The sequence below is a fragment of the Leucoraja erinacea genome, unplaced genomic scaffold, assembly GCF_028641065.1.
Source record: "Leucoraja erinacea ecotype New England unplaced genomic scaffold, Leri_hhj_1 Leri_992S, whole genome shotgun sequence".
NCBI classification, from domain to species: domain Eukaryota; kingdom Metazoa; phylum Chordata; class Chondrichthyes; order Rajiformes; family Rajidae; genus Leucoraja; species Leucoraja erinaceus.
The window spans coordinates 19,835-33,960 of NW_026576941.1; the positions used below are offsets into that span (position 1 = coordinate 19,835).

The following is a 14,126-nucleotide window of genomic DNA, read 5'->3' on the forward strand; positions in this document are numbered from 1 at the left end:
ATTTAAGAGGGAGTTAGATGTGGCCCTTGTGGCTAAGGGGATCAGAGGGTATGGAGAGAAGGCAGGTACGGGTTACTGAGTTGGATGATCAGCCATGATCATATTGAATGGCGGTGCAGGCTCGAAGGGCCGAATGGCCTACTCCTGCAGCTAATTTATATGTTTCTATGTTTCTATATGCATGTTCTTAGTGAAGTAAGACTAAGAAACACAGGATGATGAGAGAAATTGAAGCTCTGGTTAGGGAAAATTGGAAATGGGTTAGGTTTAGGCTGCTCATATCAATGCTTTCCTGGGAGAAGTGTGATAGGTTGAGGAGCATACTTAAGAAGAAAATCAGGAGGGCAAAAATGGTGTGCATTGTGGTAGTTATAATTAAGGAGGAGCCAAATAGATTTTACAAATATATTAAAGAAAAAAGGGTAACTGCGGAGTGAAAGTGGTCATCTTTGTGTAGAGCTGGGCAGGAGATGGGCAAGGTCTTCATTTGTATTTACCATGAAGAAAGACTTGATGTCTTGAGTGCAGTTGTATTACTGTCGAGGTGGTGCTGGATGTCATTAACTGTATGAAGATTAGTACATTTCTGCGGACTGTGATTAGATGTATCTAAGGCTATAGACTGGATATCATCACCCATGATGACTGGTGCCCTTTACGTGAGGGGGGGGGCGGAAGAGGGAGGCACGCTGTGCCCTGACCCAAAAGAGTTAGCAGTAGATGTTTGTTCAGTGAGTGTGATTAACGTCAGTCTATACGGAGCCCGGTTGTGTCACCCATCCTCTGGAGATTTCCCAGTTCCCAATATAAACCATTCCTGTTGTTGCTCGGATATGAGAGTGTTGGTGAGATCATCCCGCCCGTCACCGACAGACAGAGAGCAGCAGCTCCATCCACAGAGGGAGAAACCCCATTGGGAATCTGTGGACAATAAAGTGGGATGTTAGATGGATGTTTCGGAATCCGGGAATATTAGAGAGTGAAGTGAATGTCACCGAGTGTAATCGGGGAACAGTGAGTGAGTGCGTGCCGTGTTACACAAATAGATCTGTCTGTGAAAACGGTAGATTGGGAACTTAACGCCATGGAGAAGGGAGTCTTCCATTGGGCTGACTATTTGGTTTATTGGAACAGCTTAAGTGATCGAATCTACATTGCAATCAGAATTATGCAGCCTGTCTTTTATCCCATGCTAGCCCTTGTTGCTCTTCCAGGTAAGTCCCCGTCCAAATTCCCGCGCAACAGCAGGCGAGAAGCGGCAGTAACGGGGATCCGGTATAAAAGTCTGTAGCTCGGGCAATCCATGACGTACGTGTCCCTTGAAGAAATCTTCGACAGAGTAATGGGTAATGTGTTGATGCTGCCTGCCTGTTTGTGGGGATCAGAGGTTTATCACTATAAAGTTGAAATGATTTTAGCATAGGAGCAGGGAGGATTTACCATGTTGTACAGGGTATTGGTGAGACCACACCTGGAGTATTGCGCACAGTTTTTGTTTCCTAATCTGAGGAAAGGCATTCTTGCCATAGAGGGAGTACAGAGAAGGTGCACCAGACTGATTCCTGGGATGGCAGGACTTTCATATGAAGAAAGACTGGATAGACTCGGCGTGTACTCGCTAGAATTTAGAAGATTGAGGGGGGATCTTATAGAAACTTACAACATTCTTAAGGGGTTGGACAGGCTAGATGCAGGAAGATTGTTCCCGATGTTGGGGAAGTCCAGAACAAGTGGTCAGAGTTTAAGGATAAGAGAGAAGTCTTTTAGGACCGAGATGAGAAAAACATTTTTTTTCACACACAGATAGTGGCGAATCTGTGGAATTCTATGCCACAGAAGGTAGTTGAGGCCAGTTCATTGGCTATATTTAAGAGGGAGTTAGATGTGGCCCTTGTGGCTAAAGGGATCAGGGGGTATGGAGAGAAGGCTACTGAGTTGGATGATCAGTCATGGTCATATTGAATGGCGGTGCAGGCTCGAACGGCCGAATGACCTCAACTCCTGTACCTATTGTCTATGTTTTTATGTTTCTATATTCCTCCTCATCTCCTTCCTAAAGGAACGCCCTTTTAATACCGAGGATGTGACCACTGGTCCTAGTCTCTCCCACTAGTGGAAACATTCTCTGTGTGGATTTGTTTTCTAATTTTGTCCTAATGTCTTTGTTTATTTAATACGCGAGTTGTTCTGCAACTTGCCCGCCTTGTAGAATTGATGTGTACATTCTGTGTGATTATGTGTCACCCACCTGTGTTTATGTCGGCGGTTTCAGTCTATGTTTCTTACCGTGCTGCTCTAAGCAATATTGTCTAATGTACCATCAACTCCCTTGCACCGACGCAGATGGCAATACATTCCCTGAACTCCTTCAATCGCTAACTTACCTCGCTCGCTCATATATACTCTGCTGTATAATCTTTGATTCACTCACAGTGAAGCAAAGAGTTAAACTCCCATGGTGAAGTGAGAAATGGTCAGACACAGATCTGATTCTTTATCCCAACCCTCCTAACTGCAGCTTCTCATTTGTTCAGTAATCGAGCAGATGCAGAATAATGTATTTCCTTCAGTAGTTACTACTAGACAGCCTCGTTAGACAATCTTCTACAATCCCAGAACAGGATTGTGCATTTGATTTGCCCCTCGCCTCGATGAATCTGCCGAGTTTGCTTTGTCCGCTGGCTGTGTGTGTGTCATGTCTCTGTTTACTTCCCTCCCTCCTCACAGTGAACACGCTGACCATTGTGGTCCTGTCCCGGGGAAAGTGCGGTCTCTCCACTGGTGTCACTCGCTACCTGATGGCCATGGCAACGGCCGATCTACTGGTCATTATTGTCGACCTGATAATGAGACAGATTCCCATTGCTTACTATGAAGCATTTCGGTTCCTGGAGGTTGTCCCAGTGTGTAATATCCACGCCGTCTTCCTTTACGCCGTCACCGACTGTTCTGTCTGGTTCACCGTCACCTTCACCTTTGATCGATTTGTGGCCATTTGTTGCCAGAAGCTGAAAACAAACTATTGCACCGAGAGAACAGCGGCTGTGGTTCTGGGGACAGTGACCGTGCTGAGCTGTTTAAAGAACATCTTCTGGTATTTTATGTTGAGCGGTTGGTACATGCTATATAATGGCCCCTGGTTTTGTTGGGGAAGATCCGGTGTTCATGAATCACTGGCCTGGGGAATCGGGGAGTTTCTCCAGTATCTCATCACCCCCGTGATGCCATTTGTCCTCATTGTTGTGTTCAACACTTTGACCATCAGATACGTGTTAATGGCGAGCAGAGCCCGCAGGAGACTCCGTGGTCCCAGGAGTGGGGAGAGTGGCAGAGACCCGGAGATGGAGAGCCGCAGGAAATCCCTCATTTTACTGCTGGTCATCTCGGGGAATTTCATCGTGTTGTGGGCGGTCTATGCGGTATATGTTGTGTGGTACAGACTGGCTTCGTTATTTCCTAGCTGGGCCAATCCAGACAACTCCATTAGCGAACTAGGCTACATGTTGCAGACCCTGAGCTGCTGCACAAACACGGCTCTTTACGCCGTCACCCAGACTAAGTTCAGGCAGCAGTTCAAACAGGTGGTGAAATCGCCCGTTTCTTTGATTGTAAAATGCACTCAACGCCGCGTGGTTTAGGAATCCGTTCCCTCTCCATCCCATCTGCCCCCCCCCCCCCCTCTCCCCAACACACTGAGGATCCTCAGTGACCTGGTCGACCGATGACTCTTGTGACCCTAGTGACCCCCGATTTCGCGACGAAGATCCACCCGCCGAAGTTGCACCCACCTGCCCCACCGAATCTCCGGCAGTTTCTGGACCCACCCACCCACACCCTCCCACGAGAACCATTACACACTATCACCAAAATCGCCGCTCCCATTAGACACATAGAAACATAGACAACAGGTGCAGGAGTAGAGGCCATTCAGCCCTTCGCGCCTACACCGCCATTCAATATGACCATGGCTGATCATCCAACTCAGTATCCTGTACCTGCCTTCTCTCCATACCCCCTGATCCCTTTAGGCGCAAGGGCCACATCTAACTCCTTCTTAAATCCAGTAAATGAACTGTGCCCTCAACCACCATATGTGGCAGGCAGAAAATTCCACATTCACCACTGTGTGTGTGTGTGTGTGTGTGTGTGTGTGTGTGTGTGTGTGTGTGTGTGTGTGTGTGTGTGTGTGTGTGTGTGTGTGTGTGTGTGTGTGTGTGTGTGTGTGTGTGTGTGTGTGTGTGTGTGTGTGTGTGTGTGTGTGTGTGTGTGTGTGTGTGTGTGTGTGTGTGTGTGTGTGTGTGTGTGTGTGTGTGTGTGAAAACATTTTTTTCTCATCTCAGTCAGTCCTAAAATATTTCTTCTCCATTATCGTTAAACTGTGTGTGTGACCCCCTTGTTCTGACTTGCCCAACATTTGGAATAATCTTCCTGCATCTAACCTGTCCACACACACACACCACACTAATCCCCTACCATCCTGTCTCTCTGTGTCTCCCTGCCCACTGTGTGTGTGTCATACTCTCCTCTCCTTGTCTGCCTCCAATGCGATGAGTGGGGAGGGAGGGAGGGAGGGTGTTTTGAATGTGAAAGTCATTCATTTGTGAATGGGAGCAGGAAAAGAGAGAGAGAGAGAGAGAGAGAGAGAGAGAGAGAGAGAGAGAGAGAGAGAGAGAGAGAGAGAGAGAGAGAGAGAGAGAGAGAGAGAGAGAGAGAGAGAGAGAGAGAGAGAGAGAGAGAGAGAGAGAGAGAGAGAGAGAGAGAGATGGAGAGAGAGAGAGCACTGATGGTGGTGTGTGTGTGTGTGTGTGTGTGTGTGTGTGTGTGTGTGTGTGTGTGTGTGTGTGTGTGTGTGTGTGTGTGTGTGTGTGTGTGTGTGTGTGAGAGAGAGAGAGAGAGAGACGAGAGGAGATAGAGAGATAATCGTTTCAACCTCGTGTTCCTCGTGGTTAAATGCAGACCGTTCTATCTGCCCAGAGAGTTCACCTCCACTGTTGTGACTGCAGCCTATATCCCTCCTGATGCTAATGCCAAGCTAGCAATGAAAGAGCTGCATACTGCCATTAGCAAACAACAGACGCACAACCCCGAGGCAGCCTTCATTGTTGCGGGTGACTTCAATCACTCCAACCTGAAGACTGTACTCCCCAAATTCCACCAACATGTATCCTTCCCCACTAGAGTAGACAAGACACTGGACAAAGTCTACACTAACATGGCTGCAGCTTACAAAGCCGCCCCCTTCCCCCACCTTGGTCAGTCTGATCACCTCTCATTGTTCCTGCTGCCTAAGTACGCCCCACTCATCAGACGGGTTAAACCCACTGTGAGGACAGTTAAAGTCTGGTCAGAGGAAGCGGACTTCACACTTCAGCAGTGTTTTGGAAACACTGACTGGAAGGCGTTTGCAGCCCAGGCCACCCTTGACTGCCACACGGACATTTTTCCTACACATCCTCTGTTCTGGGCTTTATAAACTCCACCATTAATAGTGTCACCTCCCTCAAACGGGTGATCATATTCCCAAATCAGAAGCCATGGATGAACAGCGAGGTCAGGCTACTGCTGAAAGCACGGGACACCGCTTTCAGGTCAGGCGATGCTCGAGCCTACAGTTCATCCAGGGCTAACCTGAAGAGGGCCATCAAGAAGGCCGAGCACTGCCATAAGCTCAGGATTGAGGAGCACTTCAACAACAACTCCGACCCCCGATGCATGTGGTAAGGCATCCGGGCCACCATAGACTATAGACCCACCAACACCACCCCTACATCCAGCGACGCCTCCTTCCTTGAGGAGAACCACCTCTATGGCCGCTTTGACAGGGACAATCAAGAGACAGCCATCAAGGCTGTGCTACCTGCTGATCATCAACCCCTCACACTCACCCCCTACGACGTGTATGTGGCACTGAGTAGGACTAATGCACGTAAGGCTGCTGGCCCTGACGGCATCCCCGGGCGCGTCCTCAGGGCCTGTGCTGCGCAGCTGACAGACGTCTGGACTGACATCTTCAACCTGGCACTTGCCCAAGCAGTTGTCCCCATGTGCCTTAAAACCACCTCCATCGTGCCAGTGCCAAAACACTCCACTGCGGCAAGCCTCAACGACTTCCGCCCAGTTGCACTTACCCCCATCATCACCAAGTGCTTCGAGAGGCTGGTCCTGGCACACCTCAAAAGCTGCCTACCCCCCACACTGGATCCCTATCAGTTTGCCTACCGCAAGAACAGGAGTACGGAGGATGCCATCTCAACGGCACTTCACTCCGCCCTCTCCCACCTCGACAACAGAGACACTTACGTAAGAATGCTGTTCATCGATTACAGCTCAGCATTCAACACCATTATACCCTCTAAACTGATCACCAAAGTCGGGAACCTGGGCATCGACCCCTCCCTCTGCAACTGGATACTGGACTTTCTAACCAGCAGACCCCAGTCTGTTAGGTTAGACAAGCACACCTCTTCAACCCTCACCCTGAACAACGGCGTTCCACAGGGCTGTGTGCTGAGCCCCCTCCTCTACTCCCTCTTCACCTATGACTGCACACCTGTAGATGGTACTAACACCGTCATCAAGTATGCAGATGATACAACGGTGATTGGCCTCAACATCAACAACGATAAGTCGGCCTATAGGGAGGAGGTCCAGCACTTAGCAGCATGGTGCGCTGACAACAACCTGGCCCTTAACTCCAAGAAGACCAAGGAGCTCATTGTAGACTTCAGGAAGTCCAGAGGCGGCACGCACACCCCCATCCACATTAACGGGACGGAGGTGGAACGTGTTTCTAGCTTCAGGTTCCTGGGAGTCAACATCTCCGATGACCTCTCTTGGACCCACAATACCTCAACTCTGATCAAGAAGGCTCACCAGCGTCTCTTCTTCCTGAGGAGACTGAAGAAAGTCCATCTGTCTCCTCAGATCCTGGTGAACTTCTACCGCTGCACCATCGAGAGCATCCTTACCAACTGCATCACAGTATGGTATGGCAACTGCTCTGTCTCCGACCGGAAGGCATTGCAGAGGGTGGTGAAAATTGCCCAACGCATCACCGGTTCCACGCTCCCCTCCATTGAGTCTGTCCAAAGCAAGCGTTGTCTGCGGAGGGCGCTCAGCATCGCCAGGGACTGCTCTCACCCCAACCATGGACTGTTTACCCTCCTACCATCCGGGAGGCGCTACAGGTCTCTCCGTTGCCGAACCAGCAGGTCGAGGAACAGCTTCTTGCCGGCGGCTGTCACTCTACTCAACAACGTACCTCGGTGACTGCCAATCACCCCCCCCCCCCGACACACACTTATTATTTATTCAAATCATTTGCTATGTCGCTCTTCCAGGGAGATGCTAAATGCATTTCGTTGTCACTGTACTGTACACTGACAATGACAATTAAAATTGAATCTGAATCTGAATCTGAATCTAAAATTGTTTCTGCAAACGTTCCAGGTTTCATTACTGGTTTATTGTAAAATAATTGGAATGTTCTTTCCCCTGACCATCCTGCTGCCTTGAGGATTTGGTCCATCGGTACATCCAATTGTATCGCTGCCGATGTAGCTGTAGCCCTGGTGGAATGAGATTTAAAAATATTAGTATCCACCTCAGCCTGTGTTAGAACCTGTTTCAGCCATCTTGAGATGGTCTGGACCGTCACTCTTTTGTGTGGTTGCTTGTGACTTCTCATTGCCTCTTAGGATTTTTGTTTTCTCTATGTACAGTGACAGGTGTCTAACTATACAGAGACGGTCATCTGTTGGGTATGACCTAAATTGTATATTGAAGCCTGCTGACCCCCGTCTGTTCTGCTTTACTAGCTCATAGATATGAAATGTAATATTTTCAGTTGAGGATGTCATGTTGTCCAGTCTTAGTTTATGCAGTGACTGTGCCCTCTGTGCCGTGACCAATGCCATTAGCATGGCTGCTTTAATGTCAGTCTGTGTAGGGACAGAGCTGTTGCTGGATACCAATTCCTGAGCATCTTCAGGACAATACTTACATCCCATATTTGGGAGTACCTGGTTCTTGGGGGTTTAGTATTAAAAATTCCCCTCATAGGTTTTGTTACCAGTGGGTGAGTCCCAACAGAGTAACGCTCTGTCCCTTGCCATAGGTAAGTCAGATTCAGATTCAATTTTAATTGTCATTGTCAGTGTACAATACAGAGTACATAGTACAGTACAGAGACAACGAAATGCAAAGTCGATAGGGCACTTCTGGCGCAGTTGATGGCACTGTAACTGAGGCCCTCATCATAGTGGAGGCCTGCCAGATATTCCAGAACAGACGGGATGTTCGTGTCTCTGTAGGTGTTGTTGTTTTTATGGCAGTACATTTCCCACTTCCTGATATAGACCAGGTACTGTTTTTTAGTTGATTGTCTTTGGGCCGCCGAGATCATGTTCACTGTTCGGTCCGTTAGTCCCAGTTGTAGTAGAGATGTTTTTAAACTCTACAAATTAATAAGTTGAAATGTTTATGGCATGGGTAGCTAACCCTTGTTACGTGATGTAGCAATAAATCTGGTGTATGTGGGATGGTGATACATGGTTCTAATACCATGTTTACTACCGCTGGGAACCATGTTTGAGTAGGCCAATCGGGTACTACCAAAATACCACACGCAGAGTCTTGTTGTATTTTCCTTAATACCCGACTGATGAGACAGAAAGGAGGGAATGCGTAAATAAACAATTTCCCCCAATGCAGCTAAAATGCATCTGTCGCCGCTGCCCCAGGGTCTGGTTCCCATGAAACATAATTTGATACCTGGCGGTTTAGTCTGGATGCGAATAGATCGATATCTGGTGTTCCATATGTAATATCAGCAAATACTTTTTTATTCAACATTCATTCGGTGTTTTCATTAAATTTGCCTGACCTGGTGTCTGCCACTATATTTAGTCTTCCTGGTAGGTAAGTGGCTGATATCCAAATATCTCTCTGGATACACCATTGCCAAATTGTATTAGCCAGATTGTCACATTATGTCGATGTGTTTCCACCCATGTGGTTAATGTATGCTACCACGGTGGTATTGTCTAGCTGTAGTCTAACATGCTGGTGATATGGCCCAGTAAAATATGACTTTAGGCCATGGAATGCACCCAACATTTCCAGGTAGTTTATGCCCAGTGTGAGTAAGAACGATGCCTCCTGTGCTGTCCATCTACCTCCACGGCTGGTGATGGTATTGGTGGCTCCCCACCCAAGTGCACCGGCATCAGTTTGTAGTACAATGGATGGTTACTGACAATGATTGAGTTGGAACAAAGCCAGATGGTATCTATCCACCATTTTAGTTCCATTTTGGCTTTGATTTGTAGTTTTTAAAAAGCTATGGCCATTTTCATACACGGAAATTAGCATCTTGTTCCCTATTGATTTTTTATGGACATAACAAAAAAGCTGTGATCGTGGACAGTCAAAAGCCCATAACTTTCTTAAAAATGAACAGAACTGAATGAAATCATAGACTGAAGAATTCTGAAACAAATATAAAACAATCTTACTCGGATGACCTGAAATTAAAGCATATAATTATTTAGTTACCCAATTGGAGCTAATTTCAAACTTCAATTACTAGATCTAAACATCTATCTATTTCTTAATAAACGATTAACATTTTTAAATAGCCTAAGTGTCCAAATAATATTCACAAATAATTCACGATAAAACATGATTTTTAAATCTCATTTACATTAATTTATAGGCCAAATGATAGGAATTTAGTGTTCAATTGCTGTGAATTGAAGTCCATTTTAAATCAGCTTTCTAGTGGATTCCTGTGAACGCGCTGGTTTAGAACGTTCACATTGCGCTAGATTTGTACCTCAAATGACCAGAAAAAACACTGCGGGATATAATGGGCCAAAAATTAGGTACTCGCAACTTTAAACTTTGTATAAAGGGATCTTAAGAAGCCCTTTTTAATGCAAAAATAAACAGCCTACCTTCTGTTGTCTGCTGTATGAGATCTGGCCCGTTGCCGGCGGTCGGGGGTTTAGAGGTTAATGTTTAACCTACTATAACAATTATATTAAGCCCTTAAAAGTAATAATAGCTAAAGCGACGGAATCTTCCAGCGATTTTTCGTTAATAATTAACTAGGCTGAACACCCTGGATTTGAACAGCCTAGGGAAAATCGCGTTTTAAACCCGCCCCCCTCTAAACGGCGCCAAAATCGCGCACACGGGCTGGGACAGATTTTCAACAACGCTTCAGGTAGGCTTTGCAACATACCTACATAGAGTAGCAGCTCCGCAGACGAAGAAAACCATTGGGAATCTGTGAACAATAAAGTGGGATGTTAGATGGCTGTTTAGGAATCTGAGAATATTAGAGGGTGAAGTGATTGTTACTGAGTACAATCGAGGAACAGTGAGTGCGGTGTTACAGAAATGGACCGGTCTCTGAAAACGGTAGACTGAGATGAAGAAGGAAGTCCTTCTATTTGGCTGACGATATTATTGAGTCTGGGTACAGCTTAAATATGCGGATCTATGGTCTACTCATGACTATTCAGCCTGTCTTTTATCCCTTCCTTGCCTTTGTTGCTTTTCCAGGTAAGTTCCCGTCCAAATTCCCTAGCAGCATAGGTGAGAAGCGGCAGTTATGAGATCCGGTATAAATGTCTGTTATTAATACGGTACACAATCGTTAACGGCATTCACGTTCCTGTAATTAACTCTCCTGTTGTAATCCACTGCTGCCGTGCGCTTGGCGAGCTACATGCAGCTGTCGAACCTCTCCACTGCAAACAGTAAATTAATGTAATTAGATTTTTACAGGTTTTAGATGTTTTCACAGGTTTAATGCAATCTTGAGAGTGACACGTTTTCCTTCGCCTCCCTCCTCCTCCCAGGTGCGACTGAAGGGGACAGTTCCTGCTGGAATCTAAATGGTGGCCGACTAGGAAAAGGGGAGATGCAGCGAGACCTGGGTGTCATGGTACACCAGTCATTGAAAGCAGGCATGCAGGTGCAGCAGGCAGTGAAGATAGCGAATGGTATGCTAGCTTTCATAGCAAAAGGATTTGAGTATAGGAGCAGGGAGGTTCTACTGCAGTTGTACAGGGTCTTGGTGAGACCACACCTGGAGTATTGCGTACAGTTTTGGTCTCCAAATCTGAGGAAGGACATTCTTGCCATAGATGGAGTGCAGAGAAGGTTCACCAGACTGATTCCTGGGATGTCAGGACTGTCTTATGAAAAAAGACTGGATAGACTTGGTTTATACTCTCTAGAATTTAGGAGATTGAGAGGGGATCTTATAGAAACTTACAAAATTCTTAAGGGGTTGGACAGGCTAGATGCAGGAAGATTGTTCCCGATGTTGACGAAGTCCAGGACAAGGGATCACAGGTTAAGGATAAGGGGGAAATCCTTTAAAACTGAGATGAGAAGAACTTTTTTCACACAGAGAATGGTGAATCTCTGGAACTCTCTGCCACAGAGGGTAGTCGAGGCCAGTTCATTGGCTATATTTAAGAGGGAGTTAGATGTGGCCCTTGTGGCTAAGGGGATCAGAGGGGACGGAGAGAAGGCAGGTACGGGATACTGAGTTGGATGATCAGCCATGATCATATTGAATGGCGGTGCAGGCTCGAAGGGCCGAATGGCCTACTCCTGCACCTAATTTCTATGTTTCTATGTTTCTAATCTGCCCCAGTTTCGCCCAATATCACTGTATCTGGGTAATGCTCGAAATCATTACTGTCCCCAACAGACAGACAGACACTTGCGCGTTGGGCAATTAATAGACGGAGAACCCTGGGCTGACTGATTCACACTAACGCAACGTCTCTGCATAACGAGCAGGACGAGTGTTTGTTCTCCAGCCAACACTGAACCACATTCACAGTGAACCAATGAGCTAAACTCCCATGGTGAAGTGAGCATTGGTCAGAAACCGGCCAGATTCTATAGCCGAACCGCCAGACTGCTGCTTCTCATTTGTTAATTAGTCGAGTAGATGAGGTTATTTTACCATTAGAAATTTATTTCGTTGAATAGATACTAGTCAACAAAATTGTTACACAATATTCTACAGCTCTGAATCCCAGAACAGGATTGTACATTTGATTTCCCCTCGATGAATCAGCCGAGTTTGCTTTGTCCGTTGTCATGTCTCTGTTTACTCCCCTCCTCATAGTGACCACGCTGACAATTGTGGTCCTGTCTCGGGGAAATTGCGGTCTCTCCGCAGGTGTCACTCACTACCTGATCGCCATGGCAACGGCCGATCTACTGGTCATTATTCTGGACCTGATACCGAGGCAGATTCCCATTGCTTACTATGAAACATTTGTGTTCCTACTCCACGTCCGATTGTGTAATATCCACGCCGTGTTGCTTTACGCCGCCACCGACTGATCTGTCTGGTTCACCGTCACCTTCACCTTTGATCGATTTGTGGCCATTTGTTGCCGGAAGTTGAAAACAAACTATTGCACAGAGAGAACGACGGCTGTGGTTCTGGGGACCGTGACCGTGCTGAGCTGTTTAAAGAACACGTTCTGGTATTTTATGTTGAGCGGTAGGTACTTGCTATTTAATGTCCCCTGGTTTTGTTGGGCAAGACGCGGTGTTCGATCCTCACTGGTTTGGGGAATCGGGGAGTTTCTCCAGCATCTCATCACCCCCGTGATCCCATTTGTCCTCATTGTTTTGTTCAACACTTCGACCATCAGATACGTGTTACTGGCGAGCAGAGCCCGCAGGAGACTACGGGGTCCCAGCATTGGGGAGAGTGGCAGAGACCCGGAGATGGAGAGCCGCAGGAAATCCCTCATTTTACTGCTGGTCATCTCGGGGAATTTCATCGTGTTGTGGGCGCTCCATGCGATATTTGTTGTGTGGTTCAGACTGGCTGGATTAATTCCTAGCTGGAACTAACCGGAATCCGCCATCGGCGAACTGACCTACATGCTGCAGATCCTGAGTTGCTGCACAAACACGGCTCTTTACGCCATCACCCAGACTAAGTTCAGGCAGCAGTTCAAAGAAGTGGTGAAATGTCCCTTTAGTTTGATGGTAAATTGCACTCAGCGCCGCGGGGTTTAGGAATCCGTGCCCCCGCCACCCCATCTGCTCACCCTTCCCCTCACTCCCCGACACGCTGTGGATCCTCGGTGATCTGACCCACAGATGGCACTTGTGAAGCCGGAGAAACTCAGCGGGTGCAGCAGCATCTATGGAGCGAAGGAAATAGGCAACGTTTCGGGCCGGAACCCTTCTATTTCCTTCGCTCCATAGATGCTGCTGCACCCGCTGAGTTTCTCCAGCTTTTTTGTGTACCTTCGATTCTCCAGCATCTGCAGTTCCTTCTTAAACACGATGACACTTGTGAACTTGGCAAGTCCCCCGATTCCGCCACGAGGATCTCTTCTTCTGTCCCTTCTTTCCCCTTCACCTTTTCTTTGGTGGTGTCCTGCAGAAAAGAAGCTTGTTTGGTTACTCCCGTGTCCGAGCCTTATTTTATGTCTGTTCAAAGCACCCAAATACACAACAATTAGCGACGAGGATAAAAGAACGAAGATAAGAACAAGGCCAGCAAGAAGAATTGAAATCAAGTTTAAAAATAGAAACATAGAAGCATAGAAATTAGGTGCAGGAGAAGGCCATTCGGCCCTTCGAGCCTGCACCGCCATTCAATATGATCATGGCTGATCATCCAACTCAGTATCCCGTACCCGCCTTCTCTCCATACCCTCTGATCCCCTTAGCCACAAGGGCCACATCTAACTCCCTCTTAAATATAGCCAATGGACTGGCCTCGACTACCCTCTGCGGCAGAGTGTTCCAGAGATTCACCACTCTCCGTGTGAAAAAAGTTCTTCTCATCTCGGTTTTAAAGGATTTCCCCCTTATCCTTAAGCTGTGACCCCTTGTCCTGGACTTCCCCCACATCGGGAGCAATCTTCCTGCATCTAGCCTGTCCAACCCCTTAAGAATTGTGTAAGTTTCTATAAGATCCCCTCTCAATCTCCTAAATTCTAGAGAGTATAAACCAAGTCTATCCAGTCTTTCTTCATAAGACAGTCCTGACATCCCAGGAATCAGTTTGGTGAACCTTCTCTGCACTCCCTCTATGGCATATAATGTCCTTCCTCAGATTTGGA

General features: G+C 47.1%; 1 protein-coding gene across 1 annotated transcript; it reads left to right on the forward strand.

Annotated features, from left to right (window-relative positions):
- The first annotated feature begins 1,084 nt into the window (after positions 1–1,084).
- Positions 1,085–3,638, forward strand: LOC129695226 (probable G-protein coupled receptor 139). Its single transcript, XM_055632001.1, has 3 exons — positions 1,085–1,214; positions 2,728–2,903; positions 3,006–3,638. Exons 1-3 carry the CDS (start codon positions 1,085–1,087, stop codon positions 3,636–3,638), a joined length of 939 nt encoding a protein of 312 aa, XP_055487976.1.
- Positions 3,639–14,126: the final 10,488 nt, after the last annotated feature.

Coding starts and splice junctions, on each gene's coding strand:
- LOC129695226 (XM_055632001.1), top strand. CDS start 1,085: ATGGAGAAGGGAGTCTTCCATTGGGCTGACTATTTGGTTTATTGGAAC. Junction 1,215..2,727: donor AGCCCTTGTTGCTCTTCCAG/GTAAGTCCCCGT, acceptor CCCTCCTCACAG/TGAACACGCTGACCATTGTG. Junction 2,904..3,005: donor GGTTCCTGGAGGTTGTCCCA/GTGTGTAATATC, acceptor ATTTGTTGCCAG/AAGCTGAAAACAAACTATTG.